At 40.7% G+C, this 21,636-nt stretch overlaps 1 protein-coding gene across 13 annotated transcripts in view; it reads left to right on the top strand.

The window, feature by feature from the left end:
• Positions 1–21,636, top strand: part of LOC139754988 (uncharacterized) — a 346,758-nt gene that overhangs the window by 288,946 nt on the left and 36,176 nt on the right. For 9 of the 13 annotated variants that reach the window (XM_071672864.1, XM_071672861.1, XM_071672865.1 and 6 more), the window contains 4 exons: positions 3,260–3,364; positions 11,659–13,588; positions 19,820–19,867; positions 20,618–20,868. In XM_071672864.1, the coding sequence (XP_071528965.1) occupies positions 20,855–20,868 (14 nt within the window). In that variant the 5' untranslated portion in view covers positions 3,260–3,364; positions 11,659–13,588; positions 19,820–19,867; positions 20,618–20,854. The remainder of the gene's footprint in view (positions 1–3,259; positions 3,365–11,658; positions 13,589–19,819; positions 19,868–20,617; positions 20,869–21,636) is intronic. The other 4 variants (XM_071672870.1, XM_071672869.1, XM_071672871.1 and 1 more) reach the window with 1 other exon arrangement.

The raw sequence follows: 21,636 nt of genomic DNA, 5'->3' as shown, positions 1-21,636 counted from the left end.
AGAATGCAGACTGACTGAGAAAGTTGGCCAAGATGTGGTGAAATGGTTTGGACATAAGGAGAGGATGAGAGAAGAGAGACTGGCTAAGATGACCAGCCGACTGAGAAGTGAAAGTAGGAGGGGAATAGGAAAACCAGGAAAAATGGACAAATGAAGTGAAGAAGGCCTTGGGTTATCGGGGTCTGAGCACCCAGCTGGTTGAAATGCGTGCATGGGAAAGAATGAAGTGGATCGCTGTGGTGTATGGCGATTGACGAGATGACAGTGGGCTAAACCAAGGCATAAAAGCTGCCACGATCAACCATGGAACAGAGTATGGAGCTCTGGTTTCTGTAGACTATGTATGAAAGCTGGAGAGTGAATGTGTGTGGCTAGGGCCGTTGTTCTCTTGCTCTTGACGCTGCTTCGCCAAGTTAGGAAAGAAGCTCAACACACACACACTCGTATTCTTATCGATATCAACAGCAGTTTACTGCGTTTCCTTCTCGCCCTGTGCTTCATAACTGGTAAGAAACTAATAACCTCGCGAAATCAGATATTTCCTCGACAACTTTCCTGTGTAAAATTGCAATTTAGATACATTAACTATGAAATTATACCTTGCGACTCCGCGCGATTTTGGTTGCTGGAAGGTACAATAATAATCGCTGTTGATTGATGACTGGTTCGTATATTTCGGTAAAAAAAAAAAAACTACTTTGTTACTGATCGGAGAGCACTGTGACCCGTTATTTCTCTCTTTCTTTCTCTTTTTATTCAGCATTATTTCATACAGTAGGAAAATTATATGAATCTTGAAGATTAATGGAATCCTTAATTCATATTTACTGCCCGGGGTACGCAGTAGGTTATGGGCACTATACGAAATTACGAACATACCAAGGAAGGGATTTCATCAGTCACATTTCGGCCATAATGATTTCCATTAAGTAATCTTGCTTGCTTGATCCATCAACAACTGTTCGGCGAACAGAAAACAATTGTTTAATCAGTCGATCAATGACCTCAACCTTGAGGAATGATTTATTCAAGGGTGTTTGTTCGTAGCCTAGCCGTTCATATCCTAGCAGGAGGATAACAGTGACCTGACCAAGGGCAGTTCATAGAACAGTGATGTTTTACATTTCCTGGTGGTAATATAAATTCAAAATTGAAACCTGGATTCATAATTTGGCGTTACAAAAGCCATTTTAAGTATCACTTTGGTGTCATAGCATATTTAATGGTTTGTTTGGGGCTTTTCAGTGAGTTGGATTCGTGCTAGATATAAGTGAATAACATAATTTCTTTTGAGAACCCGATGCATTTTTCTTGACACGTTGTAAATAGCTGCGGCGGAGTTGGTGATACAGTTTCCTTCGTCTTCACGTAGTTCCATGTCTATAACTCTCCTGCTGAGGAAATGCTTCCTCATGTCCGCTCTTGACTAACTCCCAGTTGTGCCTTCTTGTCCAGGAATGTCCTCTGATATCGCAGAACTTCTCTACTTTAACCTTGACATGGCCTTTTAGAAACTTACATGTGGTTATCATATTTATTCTAACTCTTCTTTCTTCCAGTGTGGGTAGATGGGGGGCCTCTATACACTCTTTCGTAACTCATTCCACTCACTCTGTTGCATTCTTGTTGCACACTTTTGGAGACTTTTTTTAGCAACTGTATACGGTTATTCCAATAGGTTGACCAGACCGATGTGGCTCGTAATGCAATTGCGTCGAGCATATCATAAGATGTTACAGTACATAAATTTTGAAGACAAGTTTGACCTTCACTGAAATATAGCTTGCTTCTGTCACAGTTTCTCATGCTATTCACGACGGCGATGCTTCAACGGTTTTGGATAAAGACATTTAGTAATGTTAGATTCTATATTATTCTTGTCTACATTTGAATGACAAAATACAATTGTGTGCGCGTTGTACCAGTCTTTAGGATGGCTGAATTGTCTCATATGCAGGAATAGAGACACTAGATTCCTGTACAACACGGACACAATGCTGATGCTACTTATTCTTAGATTCGGTTCTTTTCTGCTTTATCTCGAATAAACTATTGCAAGCCTCGTATGGTATCTGGTAAAAACAACTATTTGAATTTTCAGGTGAGTGTTTTATGACCAAGTTTCTCACTCTGTTGTTCTTAAGTGCAGCACTGATATCAAAATCCTGTAGTAGTTGTAGCAGTCCCAGGGCAATAAGACGTCCATTTTGGTAGATTAAGATCTTTTTCCCACAGCCGGTAACATAACCCAAGCGAAGGAACCCCTGGTCGCTGAAATTAATTCCTTTTGAGGAAAACCTCAGCATTAACCTTGCTGTCAGCATCTTGTCTTCTGGAAAGCATGGAAGGACACCTTGTTGTTCTCCTTAATACGATCAATTTCATGATATCTTATCTAGATAAGCTGTGTTTGACAGTCTCTTGATGGAACGTGTGTAGCAAGCGACATAAGTTTCAGTATTGTCATAACGCATCAGTTGACTTTGGCTATATGTTAGCCCGGGATTAGTGTCTATATTTGTATCTATTATTTTTTTACTGTTTGTCACTATGTTCAGTGAAAAGATAATTCCTACATTCTTTTTTCTTGCACACCTCCTTTCGACGGTGAGCCACACCACTGGGAGAATTATATAATTCTTATTTGAATTTTACTGATTTTCACAGAAACTTCAAAAATTTCGAGTGTTCATAAGTCCAAGGAATTTTATTCACTAATTTCATTCAGTGAGCGTTTCTGACCATTCAACAGATGTGATAGGTTCACCCTTATTTGCACTTAAACAGTGTTTAAGATAAACAGTCAACAGATATGGTGGCAACGGTAGGCTGTACATTCCATTTCGACTTCATCAGAGGGGGAATCAACAAATTTGGTAATAAAGCGAAGCCATAGTACATTCCAGACTAAATCCAAATCCGAGTTCGAAGCAGTTCATCCATATTCGTGTCCGTTCGAATGAAACCGAGTGAATATTTGTTTACTTTTATCCGGTGGTGGAGGTTGGAATTGTCTTGTTGCGCAGATATATTATCAATTTTGAAGTTGTTATGATATGTTTAGTGAATGTGTGTTGCGTCTACAAGGTTATAGATAAGTTTGTGAAACATATGTCATGTTCTTTATTACTAGCACGTTTGTGAATGAAAGACAAACATCAGTTGAACACCTGGGTGTTGTACCACGAGCTCCAGATTGTAGAAAAAGATGTCTGTTCACTGTAGATGAAGTGGATGGTAATGTGATTTTGAATTTCAGGTGGATGAATTGAAGTGGAATTTGACTTAAATAATGCACAGTGAATCTGCAGGGTGGTGTAATACCACTTGATATCACATGGTGGTGAAAGGCAGAGGATAGAAGGTAAGGATAAGCTTTTGCTTTTCGGTCACGCCACTTATTAGCTTTAGATACAACTTTATGACAGTAATTTGTTATCAGGTTCAACTGTCCACACTGTAGGAATGATCTTTACTACGATTAGGGAGGATGGTCTCAAAAAAGGTTGAAGTGGTGTCTTGGCTTGTTACAAGTAGTTAGTTTATATTCCTTCCTCCAGTCGTCCCCACACACTGACCTCCTCCTTCTCGACGCTAGCCTAGTGTGGTGATGACGTTGAATGTTGAATGACGTTGAATGCTCTTTAGAGGGACTGGTAAAAAATCACATGTGCAGCCATGTCAACCTAGCACTGTAATCTAAATAGACTCATTCGCTTCCTGAATGCATCTGTGAAGTCTTTTGGGCGCCAGCCTCATTGTCATTAACTTTTGTTGCGTATATAGGATATCTAATGTCCCATAATCAACTCAGGGATCATATATATTCAACAAGGCGTTCTTTAGATCCCCCGTCCATGAATGCTATGGAGCCCATGCCGAAATCATGTTTGCATTGCAGATGAACTCACGTGGGATGAATGGAAGTAAGATGTTCATGACTGTCCAATGAATTTGGACTTCATTATTATAGAAAATACGTGATAAAACTTCAATGTAAACGTACCTTAATTTGAGTTTTTGTTAAGTGAATCTTCTATGATGTGTTCAGTGAAGGTAAAATATCAAGTAATGTAGTAAAGATATCCATAAAGAAAATTAGGAACTTGTGTCGTTTTTTCCGTGTGTTATATGACTTATTTTCTGTGCATAAGTGGCAGGGAGATCCAGTAACTCTAAACGTTAGTGGCAGTTAGGCATGACTTGGTGTGGCTAAAACCTCCTAAAACATGGGGTTTTCCCGTCAGTTGTGCAAAGATTTATCCACCGGTGATAGTTTGAGGGAATGGTACAAACTAGAGAATGATGGGGACGACCAGGATGCCGTCCATAGCTGAAGAAACATCCTATGAGGTTCGGTACACATCTTTTCCGGCAGAAATTTTCAAGATAAACAGGTAATTGATTAATTAAGGACAACCTGCTTTGCATTCACTGTACTTTTGGTTGGACAACATAATGGTTTTATATTTACGCTTGGAAAGGTTATAATACCGATCATGATAGGAGTTTCAAAATTATTTTCTTGATTGGATATGAGAATGATTTCTATCAGGAATTAGTGGTAATGCAGAATGATTTGTCCTTAGCTGCAGGTGGGCAAAATAAAACTTGGAAACCAAATACTACCTTAATCTCTCCAACTTAAATGTTCTCAGAACTGATATAGCACAGAACTTTGGCCACGAGGATGGAATTGCTTTGTACAGTGAGGTTAACTGTACTACCTGAGTCACTTTCAGTTAGTTAATCAGAAAAGAAAAAGTGAGAAGAATCAGCTCGATTCTTGGTTTCTGTTGCCCTGAAATTGCAGTTCAGGGCTAGCTTGCCCATATTAAATATTACAGCAAATATTAGAGCCATATTGAATATGAGAGCAATATTTTTTTGGATATGAGATTTGAACATACAGGGTTGATACCAATGATGCCACTATTCAAGCTGCTGATAACAGAAAAGTTGCTGTACTGATGACTGTCCTAAGTAAGAGTACTTGTAAGTTAATGTAGGATTTATGGAGACCTAAGTTACCCAGGGAACAGACTTTTGATGAACTAATTAAGGTTCTTACAGATCATTATAAGCCCAAGAGACTTTACAAATGCATTCAGGAAGCAAATGAGTCTATTTAGATTACAGTGCTAGGCTGACACATGACTGCAACGTGTGATTTTTGACCAGTCCCTCTCAAGAGCATTGAGATATCAGTTTGTAAGTGGCATCTGATTACTGCTGAAAGATCTTTTGAAGAATGCTTGGCTCATGAAGTTTCTGGTATTGAGACCCAGCAGTTCTGGAATCAAATCGCACCTGTTCACCAAGTTCAAGTTGCAGATAGTGATGAAAAAGCTTTGGTACATCAAGTCCAGCACTGAGAAAGTCACCTCAGCTGGTGTGTGGTGCAAGGGCCATGCACAAGCAGTACAACCACCTCACTGCTACGGAAGGAAAATTTTCAGGTCTAGCCTTTTACACATACGAGTACTTGAGCAAAACCAGGACACCAGAGAGGACAATGCTGGTTCTGTGACTGTGAAACAAGTACTATATCAAAGGATACATCTCTGCCAAATGTAACAGGAAGAGTGTTCACAGCAAGGGTTAAAGACATTGAAATACAGGATGTGCTACAACTTCAAGTGCTGATAAATAGTGTGAATTTTGTAAATGCTGGTACCACTACAAATACTCCCATCAATGTTTTTTTGAGGCTTGGAAAGAATGATGTTACCATGCAGTTACGTGCAGGTTGTGCCATTTCTATTACCTTTAAGGATTGGTATGAGAAAGCTTTTTCTAAGTTACCATTAAAGCCATCCAAAGTATGTCATGAAAACCTTAAACCATTAGTTGATATAGAAATGGTGGAAATTTATTACAAAGAGAAGCAATTCAAACTTCCCTTGGTAATTACTCCAAAAGGTATTTGTGCTTAACTAGGAAGAAACTGGTTGTTCAGATTGGTACCTGACTGGAAAAATGTTTTCTGTAAATCATCTTCATGCCACAAAAGTTATTCCAGATTTATCCACTAGCTTAGAAAACTACATTGAAATGTTTAAAGATGGACTAGGATATTATAATGGTCCCATAGTTGAATTAATTGTTTCAAAAAACTCAAAATTTCTCAAAGCTCCATTTGGTGCTCCTGTTCAGATAAAAGTCAGAGTATGTGGTGATTTGTGCAACTTACAACAAATGTGCTTTTGTAGTAAAGTACCCTATTCGTAAAGTTAATGATTTACATTCCGCTTTTAGAGGTTGTCCTGTATTTAGTGTGCTGAACATATAGCAAGTGTACCCTCAAATTTCCATTGCAAATGAATCTCATAAAACTTCATGATCAGTACTCATATTAGCCTTTTTGTGTTCAAGAGATTGCCTAATGGTATTCATTCTGGCCCTATTTTTTTTAAAGAAATTAATGGATTCTGTACATTCTGACATTTCAAAGGTTATATGTTATGTAGATGATATCCTCATTGTAGGAAAAGACAAAAAGGATCACCTGGATGCAAAGGTTACAAAAATCAGGTTTCAGATTAGTTAAGAACAAATGCAATTTTGTTTAAAATTCTGTCACATATCTTGGTCATAGAATAGATGCTGAGGGCCTTTATCCCCAGAAGGTAAACTTGCCATAAGTCAAGCTTCACCTCTAAAAGATGGAACAGTCTTAAAATCCTTTCTAGGCCTGATAATGTTCTCTTCTGGATTCCTGAAAAATCACTCCACTGTACTTGCTCCCCTGAATAGACTTGTTAAAGAAGGGTGTTGAATGTGTTTGAACAAAAGTAGAGGATGAAGCTTTGTCCAAGACAAAAATGTTACTGCTACATTCAGATACTCTTGTTCACTACGATGACTCTTTACTATTGTTACTTTCATGTCATGCCATTTCATATGGTATTGGTGCTGAATTCTCATATGATATTGCTGGATGTTACTGATCAGTTGGTTTTGCCTCATGTGCATTAACAGGTGCTCTTAAAAACTATTTTCAGATGAAGAAACCCAAAGCATTCATTGTCTATGATATGAAAAAATTCAGACAGTTCCTTTACAGCCAGGAGGTCATGTTGATCACTGATCACAGCCCACTGGTTTCCTTTTCCTTATTCAGTCCTGAGAAACCTGTTTCACCGCATGCATCTCATAGACTGTGAAAAATGGCACTCAAGATTGCTTCATACAACTACAAGATTGAATACAGAAACATGGCTGCTCATGTTGATGCAGATTGCATTTCAAGAGTTCCATAGGCTGCAAAAGTGACCTGTGACAGTAAGGTTATAGATTCCTATTTCTTGGAAACAGACATCCTCACAACTGTATCACATTGTATGATGAAGAAAACTGCAATGGAACCAATATTATCCACAGTTCTGAATTATGCTCCGTTTGGACGGCCAGTTACTGATCAGTGTGATCTAAGTTTACGACCTTTCCTACAGCTTCGAGATGAAATCATCATTGAACAAGGGACTTTTTGTCATGTTTCCCATTGCACTCTAAGGAGGCATACTTTGAGAACTACATGAAACACATCAAGGAATGACAAAAATGAAAGCATTGGCAAGATCCTATGCATTGGCAGCCCAATCAGCATAAGTAAATAGATGTTTCTTCTTGTCAAGTAAGTAATTATGTACGTGAACTTTTCCATCACAACCTTGATTAAGACAAGATGCTGATTTTGCAGGTCTAGTCACTGGTAAGATATACTTTGTACATGTGGATGCTTCCAATAAATATCCTGTAGTTCAGATGAAGAGTACTACAGCTGATGCTAATGTAAAGATTCTCTATGATGTGTTCAGCAGGCATAGAGTACTTGAGATTCTAGTCACAGGTAATGGCCTGCAATTTATTTCAAAGAAGTTTGCTGATCTCTGCTTAGCAAATGGTATTCCACATTGTACATCCTCAGCCTATAAACTTTGTGTGAATGGTCATGCAGAGAGAGTAGTTCATAAGGTCTTAAGTCAGCTTTACGTCAAGCTGAAGTACTAAAGCAAGATGCTGCGACTGTCCTAGAAAGATACCTGCTTTTCCACTGCATCACTCCACTTTTTACAACAGGAATCGAATCACCCCATCCATGTTGCTGATGGGAAGGAAACTGCAGTCATTTGGATTTAATAATCCCATTCTTTATGAAAAAAGTGGAGGTAGATGAGTCCATAGTGAGCCAAGGTGTTTCATATGGCTGTTGAGTGTTGAATGTGGGTGATTCAGTACTTATAAGAAATTATAGAGAAAAAATGGATGAAAGGCAAAGTGTAGAAAGTGCTTGATGAAAGACATTGCTTTATGAAAGTTATTGATGGCTATGTATTGAAAAGATGCAAGACCAATTGCTAAAATGTCATTAAAGAGTAAATGATAAAATATTCCCTGATGATGTTTTGATAGCTGAAAATGCAAATAAACCAATAATTCTCATTCAAATCACATTCTTAATGGGCTTCTAGATATTTATCCTTTAATGAAGGAAGTAGAGCGTCAAATAAGTGAAAGTGAATATGCAGGTCTTACAGTTTCAGAGGCTTTAGGGCAGTTTTAAGTTCTCATAAAGGAGTGCCTTCTACCAATAAGCAACGAGTTGCTTCCAGGAGATTTATAGAAAGGCAAAGGAAACCTCCTAGATATCTAAAGGACTATACAATATGAATATTCTTTGATTCAGTTTTAGTGTGTGTACTACTTATGATATTTTTTTTTTTTTTTTTTTTTTTTTATACTTTGTCGCTGTCTCCCGCGTTTGCGAGGTAGCGCAAGGAAACAGACGAAAGAAATGGCCCAACCCCCCCCCATACACATGTACATACACACGTCCACACACGCAAATATACATACCCACACAGCCCTCCACGGCCCACCCCGGACGCTCCACATGCCCTGATTCAATCCACTTGCAGCACGTCAACCCCTGTATACCACATCGCTCCAATTCACTCTATTCCTTGCCCTCCTTTCACCCTCCTGCATGTTCAGGCCCCGATCACACAAAATCCTTTTCACTCCATCTTTCCACCTCCAATTTGGTCTCCCTCTTCTCCTCGTTCCCCTCACCTCCGACACATATATCCTCTTGGTCAATCTTTCCTCACTCATTCTCTCCATGTGCCCAAACCATTTCAAAACACCCTCTTCTGCTCTCTCAACCACGCTCTTTTTATTTCCACACATCTCTCTTACCCTTACGTTACTTACTCGATCAAACCACCTCACACCACACATTGTCCTCAAACATCTCATTTCCAGCACATCCATCCTCCTGCGCACAACTCTATCCATAGCCCACGCCTCGCAACCATACAACATTGTTGGAACCACTATTCCTTCAAACATACCCATTTTTGCTTTCCGGGATAATGTTCTCGACTTCCACACATTTTTCAAGGCTCCCAAAATTTTCGCTCCCTCCCCCACCCTATGATCCACTTCCGCTTCCATGGTTCCATCCGCTGACAGATCCACTCCCAGATATCTAAAACACTTCACTTCCTCCAGTTTTTCTCCATTCAAACTCACCTCCCAATTGACTTGACCCTCAACCCTACTGTACCTAATAACCTTGCTCTTATTCACATTTACTCTTAACTTTCTTCTTCCACACACTTTACCAAACTCAGTCACCAGCTTCTGCAGTTTCTCACATGAATCAGCCACCAGCGCTGTATCATCAGCGAACAACAACTGACTCACTTCCCAAGCTCTCTCATCCCCAACAGACTTCATACTTGCCCCTCTTTCCAGGACTCTTGCATTTACCTCCCTAACAACCCCATCCATAAACAAATTAAACAACCATGGAGACATCACACACCCCTGCCGCAATCCTACATTCACTGAGAACCAATCACTTTCCTCTCTTCCTACACGTACACACGCCTTACATCCTCGATAAAAACTTTTCACTGCTTCTAACAACTTGCCTCCCACACCATATATTCTTAATACCTTCCACAGAGCATCTCTATCAACTCTATCATATGCCTTCTCCAGATCCATAAATGCTACATACAAATCCATTTGCTTTTCTAAGTATTTCTCACATACATTCTTCAAAGCAAACACCTGATCCACACATCCTCTACCACTTCTGAAACCACACTGCTCTTCCCCAATCTGATGCTCTGTACATGCCTTCACCCTCTCAATCAATACCCTCCCATATAATTTACCAGGAATACTCAACAAACTTATACCTCTGTAATTTGAGCACTCACTCTTATCCCCTTTGCCTTTGTACAATGGCACTATGCACGCATTCCGCCAATCCTCAGGCACCTCACCATGAGTCATACATACATTAAACAACCTTACCAACCAGTCAACAATACAGTCACCCCCTTTTTTAATAAATTCCACTGCAATACCATCCAAACCTGCTGCCTTGCCGGCTTTCATCTTCCACAAAGCTTTTACTACCTCTTCTCTGTTTACCAAATCATTTTCCCTAACCCTCTCACTTTGCACACCACCTCGACCCAAACACCCTATATCTGCCACTCTGTCATCAGACACATTCAACAAACCTTCAAAATACTCATTCCATCTCCTTCTCACATCACCACTACTTTTTATCACCTCCCCATTTACGCCCTTCACTGAAGTTCCCATTTGCTCCCTTGTCTTACGCACCCTATTTACCTCCTTCCAGAACATCTTTTTATTCTCCCTAAAATTTACTGATAGTCTCTCACCCCAACTCTCATTTGCCCTTTTTTTCACCTCTTGCACCTTTCTCTTGACCTCCTGTCTCTTTCTTTTATACTTCTCCCACTCAATTGCATTCTTTCCCTGCAAAAATCGTCCAAATGCCTCTCTCTTCTCTTTCACTAATACTCTTACTTCTTCATCCCACCACTCACTACCCTTTCTAAACAGCCCACCTCCCACTCTTCTCATGCCACAAGCATCTTTTGCGCAATCCATCACTGATTCCCTAAATACATCCCATTCCTCCCCCACTCCCCTTACTTCCATTGTTCTCACCTTTTTCCATTCTGTACACAGTCTCTCCTGATACTTCTTCACACAGGTCTCCTTCCCAAGCTCACTTACTCTCACCACCTTCTTCACCCCAACATTCACTCTTCTTTGATATAAAGTACTTATGATATAAAGTACTATATTGTACAAGCTACTGTAGTTCCTCTACACGTGCTTTGATTTGTTTAACATTCCTTATTGCAGCTTAGGTTATGTTTTTCTTTAGAAGTACATGTTTCTAGTTGATTGTCTTTTTTTTAAGGGGGATAGTGTTTTGTATTACAAATAATTGTGCAGTGAAATTTTTGATATTACTGTAACAACTGTATTCCTTTTTTTTTGTACATTTACTCTAGGGAGGCTTCCTATTCTCTGTAAGGAGTGAGAAAATAAACTTGGGAACTAGAGACGGTGCCTTGATTTCGCCGGCATAAATGCACGTTTTTTCACTCGTGTTGTAAATTGGAGGAGGCGGCGTCTGGCAACAGTTGTTGAAATATATGAATGAGGAATCATTGCACAAAAATTTATCTTAATGCTTAAAAGGCTTGTATTAGATTTCTACAATTTATATGCCGAATTTTGAGAGAGTATTTTTTCCCCAATATTTTCGATCATTAATTATGTATTATCTGATAATATAATTTCCTCTTTCAGATGGCAAGGAGACAAGTGTGGGCGGCTGGTCAAAATACTGCGTGGTGTGAAACTAACATTATCAGCAGACTCTACGTCGACTCATGATTCAGATAAGTAAAGCACAGAACAAATCTCGTTCTCATTTCTTGATTTAATGGCTTTATCGTCCATGACGAAGCTTCGTTCTGGCTTGTATCTCGACTCGCTAGATATGTCAGGAAGGTCGTTCTCTTTATATACTCGAGACCCACGACCTTATGGCCACCACACTGTGTGGAGAGGCAACGAGTTATTGGAGTGACTCCCGTGTATGTGAACCGTGTAGTTAGTGTGAAATCTTTGTGTAGAATATTAGTAGAGCAAGAGTGATTATTTGAGTTCTGAAAGTTGGTCTCATTGTGTTCGAATCGGGTGATTAAAGCACTGAATTGGGAGAGTGGAAGAATGGACTACGCCCGCTAGGATTATGAATTTTGAATTTCATAAATACAGTTAATGAAGAATTTAGGAAGCTACATCATTATCTGTAGGTAATCAGTGTTGAGAGGTGCTAGTATTAGCTTGTTAGATGTAAACGCACTCACATACTGCAGAGAAGGGTAAATTATGGATAGTGTTAAGGGAACGTGCTAGACGTAATTATTTTGGCAGGATGTGTTAAGATAGTGTTATGACAGGAGATTAACTTGTAAGTTAGAAATGGGAATTTTGTTTTTTATATTAATGGGAGAGATGTGAAGGAATGAGAACGGTGATGGGTATTCATAAATTTGAGCATGATGATACGACCCTTGGGTCAGGCCATTATACCCAAAGGAAGTACCGTCGTGTTCCGGCCTTAAGGTCATGCTGTTAGGGATTTTTATATAGAGGGTGTGCTACAGACGAGGAACTGCAGAATAAATGTAAGGATTAGTTCCCCGTGTGCTGAGACATGTAGAGGGAGTACGTTCGCTGTGAGGCAACGTAGAGCACACTGAAGGAAAGAACAAGTTAGAGGCAAGAGAGAAGTGGTAATATATATATATATATATATATATATATATATATATATATATATATATATATAGAGAGAGAGAGAGAGAGAGAGAGAGAGAGAGAGAGAGGGCACGGAAGCGTGCCGGAAAAATTCTGTTCTGGTTAGAATTAAATTCGTGACGAGAGAACGGACGAGGAGTCGTGTATGCACAGCAGATATTTTACCAAATATAAAATTTCCTTTGTAACTGAATTAAAGAATAAAAAGGAAGGAAATGAATTAGGTTATCAGAATCTGGAAAGTCATATTGGGGATTAAGGCCTTTTTAAACTGTTTAAGGCTTAGTTGCGTGAAAGCGCCAGAAAAAGTCAGTAAAATATATATAGCATCAGGATATGGGTGAGTGAGGGAGAAACCTGGTTGATGAGAAGCACAGTTAATGTTGAGGAAAGGACTAGAATCACCGAGCTTGGTGTAGTGTATAGGAAACACCAGGCTCACGGTCACCAGGAGAATCATACCAGAGTATCTGGTGCTAAAAAGAATGTCGCATTTTCGAATTATAAATTCTCCATGCTGGAAACTGAAGGTTTTGGAAAAAGGGAGTTGTTGATGTTGGAGGTTAACCCAAGGCAGAGATAGAAGTAGCTTCAAAGCTGAAGAAGAGTGAATATACAAAGTGAAGTACAGTGAAGTAAGCCATGTTTATTGTACTGGATTTTTTTTTTTATTATATTGTGATATTAGTTTTGTCCATAGATATGAAATGACATGGATGCTGGAAAATGCAACAGTTGTAGAAATATGCATATGAACAGTGTGCATCTATGTGTATCTGTCTTTCTGTCAGTTTATCTTTATAATGTTCACAGTGATTAGGATGGAGGTGAACTTCAACCCTGGGGCGAGGGATCTCTGATGATGGTGAGATAGCTCGTGCGGCAGGATCATCACCAAATTGCCAGCGAGGTTAGTGTACGATGCTGTAGTTAGAGAGGGTGGGAAGGGTTCGGTGCTTTGAACCCTTCTTGGTAGGCGGTGTAAGAGGGACTGTAAGATGATTATGCACACTATTTTCTAAACATATTTCAGCCACTGATCTGTCGTGGATAATGAGGAAGACCGAGCGAGGGAGGCATTAGTGCATTCGTAAAGACTCATTTCAGGTGTAGGGGGAGTGCAAGTGTCAGGTCGACGAAAGATGTAGAAACGATAGCTGGAGGATTTGATGATGGTGAAGACGTGTTCCTGTCTGGTTAGCATACTCTCAATGATGACACCGTACGGCTCTGTAAATTGTACAGCCTGAAGGGGGCCTGGAGCCTAATTGGAGGGCCCTTGATCCTTAAACCTAACTGACGGGGTCTGGAGCAAAGGTTAAAAGGGCCTGGAACCTGTTAGCAGTGTTTCATTTGGATTGTCCAGCACTTAGTTACAACACTTAGTATTTGTAACTATATACATTTAGTTACAACACTTAGTATTTGTAACTATATACATTTCGTGTCTAGACGAAGTATTTGTTCTTAAATATACGTTGGATAATTCTTGGTCTTACATTAAACGTTTTGATAATGCATTTGGATACAGATTACATTTTGTCGATGAGTTATCCAGTTTAGTAAATGTTTGAGTAAAATGTTAAGTTCAGAAGTCAAGAACAGGGAATATTTCATTCATATATCTTATGTGATTGAATAACAACGATGGTTTAAGGGGTTCCCAAACCTCTCACAGGTTTAACCTCCACTCAAGAAGCCTTAGAGCACGTTGCTTTACTGTACCTCTTGACGCAGCGTCGTACCGTCCACACCCTCTGGCATCATCCAGGTTGGCTGCTTTTTCGTCAGGGCAGAGTGCTCGGACCCGGGATTTCCGGCACAAAATTTCCGCCAGAGTAAAGCCCAGGAACACCACGCACGTGGGTGGGTACCTAGAAAGCGGTTAGCGACGGCCGGGGATAGGTTTACGTGGCTGAGTCAACCCTGAAGTTTGGACCGGTGGAACTTAAACCTTCCTGAGGTTGTTGGTTCTTGCCAGACGTCATCTGTAGCTGAAGGCAGATGACCATAACGTAAGTTTATACCTGTTCCTGGTGGGTCGGATTGGCGTCAGGATGATTTGCACACATCGTTGTCCAGAATAGGGTAATCAGTTGCATGTCCAGTGGTGCTATTTGTATAATCAGTTGCATGTCCAGTGGTACTATTTGTATTCCTTTGTTTCGTTATACAGAATGGCTATGAACTGCTGGGAATATACCACAAACCTCTCCACTGACCATCTAACTGTAGACCTGCCCTAAACTTTAGCACTCGCTTACCTCGTAAGCACCTTTCAGATATAGTTACTATAAAAGATAACCTCACACAACCTCTTGATCATGGCTGTACAACTCCTGGGTATACGAATCTCTGGCCTTTCACCTGACAAAGGTCACTCCATAATTCCTAGGGGTCGTGTTTAAGTCATGTTTTAACTGCCTGAAACTTGAACCTCACAAGGTATCATGCTGAGCGAAAAGCGAAAAACTTTGAAAGACATACAAGAAAGCGTACCGGTACGATGGACGACATGGACTGATTTCAAGTCTTTTCGCTCACCTTCCAACCATAAAGTATCCAGAAGAAATGTATGTTTACAGATGTTCTCGGTACCCACACTGTGAGTTCTGGGAAGATCTCTTAAAATCAGACCATTGAAAAAGTCAGTCAGAAAAAGAGGATTTTCCTCCGTTTCGAATTAGTTCAGTGAATCATAACCTGAAGTGCGGAGAGGCTTCAATTTTGCAGTCACGCTCACTGTATTATGTTGTCCTAAAAATCTTTTATGATATAAAAGTTGTGTTGTCTGGGGTGATGGTGTGTCAGCTGTGTCTCCTGTAATGATAGGGTGTCATCTGTGTCTCCAGGGGTGATGGGTTAGTCACATGAGATCTGTTTGTGTCATGAGCTGTGAACTTAAATGTCTACCGATGTAGTTCGAAGGTTTCTGATAAATTAGATGAGAAATTAGAAGTTCTCATCTGACGGTTGACATTATGGACGTAATTAGACATAGTATGGTTAATTCACTTACAATGTCTAGTGCACTAATAAACATTACCGGTGATGCACGGGTATGCAGTGTCAAGATCAGCGTCCGTCGACCATGATATAATTTCACGCTACGGGAACTTCCATGGCTCGTTTCCCCTGTGAAGCATCGTCTGTTTCACATTTCGTTCCTTAAATGTTTGGGTACGATTAGCGTCCATACTTGAAGTTTTCCTGTGTAGTGAGAACAGCTGTAAGTACATGCCATTGATGATATTTTGTTCAAAAACATATGACCATATAAATCGTAAACATTGTTTCAGTATTTATATATGTAGAACCTAACCTAACCTAATCAGATTATGCAGAAGCGGCTAGGCTATGTCTGAGATGAAGGGCCGGGCAGGACATGCCTTATTCACTTTCATTACTTGATTTGGGGATCTGTCGACGGGTTCACGTAAAAATGCACTTCTGTATATATATATATATATATATATATATATATATATATATATATATATATATATTTTTTTTTTTTTTTTTTTTTTTTTTCTTTCAAACTATTCGCCATTTCCCGCGTTAGCGAGGTAGCGTTAAGAACAGAGGACTGGGCCTTTGAGGGAATATCCTCACCTGGCCCCCTTCTCTGTTCCTTCTTTTGGAAAATCAAAAAAAAAAAATAATGAGAGGGGAGGATTTCCAGCCCCCCGCTCCCTCCCCTTTTAGTCGCCTTCTACGACACGCAGGGAATACGTGGGAAGTATTCTTTCTCCCCCATCCCCAGGGATATATATATATATATATATATATATATATATATATATATATATATATATATATATATATATATATAGGCATATATATAGGCATCATGAAAGTTCGGATGGGGAAGCTTCCTTCTTTGTACACAAAACTTCATTCGGACGAAAAGAATAGTTGACGAAGAGTTGCCTTGTGAAGCCGGAATTCGACAAGGCTCGGTCCCGGAGCCGCATTTCTTGAGTATAAACAATTTGCCGGAAGGGCCCAAATATTGCCTGTATATACTACGGATCGTGCTAGAAATACAAGAGATTGAATATTCATTATTTTGACACCATTGTGACTTTTCATCTAGTACTGGTCATTTACTTATGAATCAAATCCAACCTAATTACATACAAGTTGATTGAGTTATCGTTCCATGAAAAGTGGCCAAATTATAAGGGAGGCAAGTAAGGGAACGGAAATGTGATAAGAACTCTGCGGTAGACCAATGCGGTTCATAGACCTCCCGCCGTAAACAGAAAACATTTCCGTCCATTCGGATTGTTTTTTAAAAATTTTCGACAACGCAGCTGAAATGTTAAAACTAATATGAATTAGTACGGAACTCATGTTAGAATGTGCGGTACTTATTTGGTCATCCTTAGTTAACATCTGTTGGTTTTTATAAACTTGACGACCTTATTGACCCTGGCAGTTGATAGGTTCAAAGCCGAGATAACCAACCAGCAGCATCTGATGTCAATCATCTTTACGAAGTAGAGGGGTTGTATATGATAAAGTTGGTAGCCCAAGAAAAAATGAAGCGATGTTCCAAGCGCGTTCGTGATAATTCAATCTTCAGGGATACAGAGATCATGCATTTACACAATTCATTTATATGGCCAGTTATTTATATAATTGGTATTAGAAGCTTATGTTCCGCTAAACCACATGTTGAAAATTACATTGTCTCGATAATTACATCTTGAAAATGATGTATCACACTCACTGTAGTCTTTTTTTCCTCCTGATATTTGAGGTAGTTAGCGAGGGTGAGCCAGCGAGGCTGACAGGTGAGCCAGTTAGCGAGGGTGACAATAGCAGGTCATCACCACAAACCCACACCTTTTTTTAAAGGTGGTTCCTGTAGTGTAACCGTCCCGTCTTGTTCGAGTGATGAAGTCACCAATACCACACCATCATCACCACCAATCACCAACTCCAGCAGTCAAGCCTGGCAGGTAGGAGGGAGGGAGGGAGCGCGCCACGGTTCACATCTCAGCACCCTCCCAGGGTAGCAGCAGCAGCAGCAGCGAATCCACCCCCTTGGAAAAATTAAATTAAATCCGGGTGATGTGTCGGCGCCGGTTCAGGAAAGTAACCGCACATTAGTTCCGTCGTGTCGTGGGCGGTGGCAGCGGCGGCGCTCCAGTATATTACTCGTACGGACGTCTGATCCGGCATCAGTCAGTCCCTCCTTGTGTTGTATCCTGCCAACGGCCCTACCTGGCTGGCTCCCTCCCTTCGTCCGTCTCCTCACACCGCTACACATCTCGCTGCACTTTGTCGGGTTAACGAATGTTTGAGGTGTCGCTAGGATGAGTGAGCCTCTTCCTCACCCCCATTAGAATACGTTCGCACAGTATATCTAAACGAATTTTAACAGATATTAGGGGAAACTCATTAGCTTTCGTCAAGAATATATATATAAAAACGTTTCGTGTAGTTGCAGAAGATTTATTGAGGCCGGAGAATCCCACCATGGCCGGCTTATGTCGCCTCTTCATAATGACCCTGGTAAGTCAGTGCACCTCGGGTGACCTAGCTTGTTTTTCTTTATTATGTTCTGGATGAGGTCAGTGATAATTTGTCTATGATGGTTTCGTATCTTGCCAACCGTGAGTGTTTGTGTATCACGTACAGCTTTTAAGTTGATATGGTTATTAGGTGAGGTTAAGACTTGGGGTTCTGCGAAGGTTCACCCTGCCTGGTAGTGTAGCTGGTGGGTGGAGCAGGTGTCAGGAGATCCCTGGATGCTGCTGTGTCAAGTGTTAGGAGACGCCCAGGTGTTGTGTCAGGTGTCAGGATCCGCTCAGTTAGTGTGGCAGGAATTGGCAACAAAACTGTTATTTTCCAGTATACTGTGCGTCCATCCTGTTTTCACATGATACTTCCTCCTTCTTTATTTCAGGTATGATTTTTATCTATCTATCTATCTAGCTATCTATCTATCTATCTATCTATCTATCTATCTCTCTCTCTCTCTCTCTCTCTCTCTCTCTCTCTCTCTCTCTCTCTCTCTCTCTCTCTCTCTATATATATATATATATATATATATATATATATATATATATATATACACATGTCATTTTTTCTATAATAGGGGATAGGGGAGAAAGAATACTTCCCACGTATTCCCTGCGTGTCGTAGAAGGCGACTAAAAGGGAAGGGAGCGGGGGGCTGGAAATCCTCCCCTCTCTTTTTTTCTTAATTTTCCAAAAGAAGGAACAGAGAAGAGGGCCAGGTGAGGATATTCCCTCAAAGGCCCAGTCCTCTGTTCTTAACGCTACCTCGCTATCACGGGAAATGGCGAATAGTATGAAAAAAAAAAAAAAAATTTAAATTGTCACTGTGTGGATCGTTCGTTTAAGATTGTTGTTTGCTACTAAATGTGGATTTAGTGTAGATGTATTTTCCCCTTACGAATGAATATAAGGAAACAAGCAATAAATAAATGCCTTTGCAAGCACACACACACACACACACACACACACACACACACACACACACACACACACACACACACACACACACACACACACATACGCGCGCCAAAAAATATCGTATCCATTTTCATTTGGATTATTTCTAGTTTGATAACCTTTTTTTCAAAACATATCCCTCTGATGCAGGCAGTACATGGCCAGACCATAGCTGTAGCGAAAGAAATTGATACGATTGTAAATTCACCCAGATCTCCGCTGTGATGGGATTACATTATCAGAATTGGTTAACAGGAAATGACAGCACCCCATACATTCCACCCACGTAGACATTATTTACTCGGAAGATTAGTAAGTTTATCACTAGTTCCACCAGTGACCCGGTAAATGTACCATGAAATTACTTTCATATAATATGTTACACATATACGAGTCTGTCCAGGGTAACCACTGGTTAGGAGGATCTATATCACGGTAATGTAGTAGCGGTACGGCATCCGCAGGTGCACCTGCGGGGCTGGAAAGGTTCCCTCAGAAGGATCGAGAGGGGCCAAAGCCTCAGCTTCGTGTTTTGCAGGGTTGCGAAGAGACGCCGTGTGTTCGTGATCGGCTTCACAGGATGACCTTGTAATTAAAACATTTCTCCCCATTATCTTAACTCTGTCTAATCTCTAATTTCTCTCCCCCCCAGGTGTGCGTTGCCCTTCCCGGAGCCTTTGCCTTCAAGCCAAATATCAAGGTACGGCCCCCTCCCCTGTTTGTCCTCTCACAGACCCCAGTTTGAAAGCCTAGTTGGTAACTTCCCAGCCCACGCTGCCCCCAACAACGCGTCAACTCGTAAAGCTGAAGGTGTTGCTTGGGTCCATATGGGGTTGGTTTGATTTTAATCAGGATAACAGTCTGGCCTAACCTATTATATAGCTTGTGTTATGTAAAAGTTTAAGGGCGTCTGATTTACAGTTAATGTAGTGAAAAGCATTTTCTTAACGTATGCTTACAGCTACTCATGAGATTTTTTTTTTTTGTCAACCTGTGGATTTGCTAGAAAAAATGCGCGATAATTAGCGTTAGAATCACCCAACAGTCGATATTTCCCTCCCAAGTCAGTCTTGATATAACTGTTGCATAGTGCATTGCAAGTCTTGTTATGCACAGAAAAAAAAGTGTAGAAAGAATATGAGTCGTGTCCCAACTAACGCTGCCCGACTGACTGGGATTAGAAATATCGACTCTCGAATATTTCCTCGGCCTGATCATAAATAATAATCACCGTGTTAAGGGACTTAAATCTGCGCTGAGAGCTTTAGTCATTTAATACCGGCGCATTATTATTTCAGGTATTTTTCTCTGTGGACATTAGACCTTTTCTTATTTACTGTATCCCATAAGTTTTAACTGACCATAACATTCGCTGACAGGAAGACAGGATAGTCATAATGGTAACTACAAACACGGCCTCTCTAGGTAACACACTTTCCCTTCTTTACAGATTGGGTTAAACTTGGGCACGAGTTCAGGGAAGGAAGATGATAGCCTGCATTACTGCGTCGACCCGAAGGAGCAGCTGCTGAAGAACCTCTTCGTGGATTACTTTCACTCCTCGGGTCCCTGTGTGACTCCCAAGGGGGGCAAAGTGTACACCTTCAGGAATACTGACTACGGCAGCGCCGATGACGCCTACACCCGCTCCGCCCTGTGCGCCAAGCTCCCTAGGATCTGCCAGCTCATGGGGAGGCAAGGGTAAGTAAACCGTGGCTGCTTCGCCTTATCTGTACAAAGCATTACCACAAAGTTTACGGAGAGAGAGAGAGATGATGTCATTTGGGCTCTGGAATTTAGACAGGAGTGGACTGTGCTTAATTTTATGACGGCAGCATAGTTACGGGGAGAAGGCTGCGGCCTGAGCCAAATTCGTGTATGGACGAAGTCGAATAATGTAACGTCTGAGGTGCAAATTAAGCGGACCGGGACTCTTCGCCTGGCAAGGTCAAGCCAAAGACCAGGTTGTCAAACCCAAGGATCGTCCCTTCATGCTCAAGAGTCGTAAGAACAGGCAGTTTAAAACTAAGGACCTAGCACGGGCTATAACATCATTTGTACCGTCGTGTTTAAGGTGTTACAACCTGTGGCTTCACTTACCCGCTTTCACTCCCATCCGTCGCCATCATGTCGAACCAGTTTGCTTTACTTTCATTGTCACCATTACGATGGAATAAGTTCCTGCATCCCATGAATTTGAATTCAGACCGTCTTCTGTTTGCTTTCCCAGTCCTCTATCGATATTCACTCCTCATACATATTGGTCCCTCTCCTCCTCTTTTCCTCTTCCTCTCCCTCGAATTCCATTTAGTCGATGGTACGTTTTCGTTTTACATGCAGCTACATGTGCAGCACAGACGCGTTTTCTTTCATATGTAAACTAGTTTTTTTTTTTTTTCTGAAGGCACGCTTCCTGTGATCACAAAAGCGTTCTTTCATGTTTTTATTGAAATCTTTCAGTCTCGGACT

This window comes from Panulirus ornatus, chromosome 18 (genome assembly GCF_036320965.1).
Source record: "Panulirus ornatus isolate Po-2019 chromosome 18, ASM3632096v1, whole genome shotgun sequence".
Classification (NCBI taxonomy): Eukaryota; Metazoa; Arthropoda; class Malacostraca; order Decapoda; family Palinuridae; genus Panulirus; species Panulirus ornatus.
This window is presented reverse-complemented; position numbering and strand designations above follow the sequence as displayed.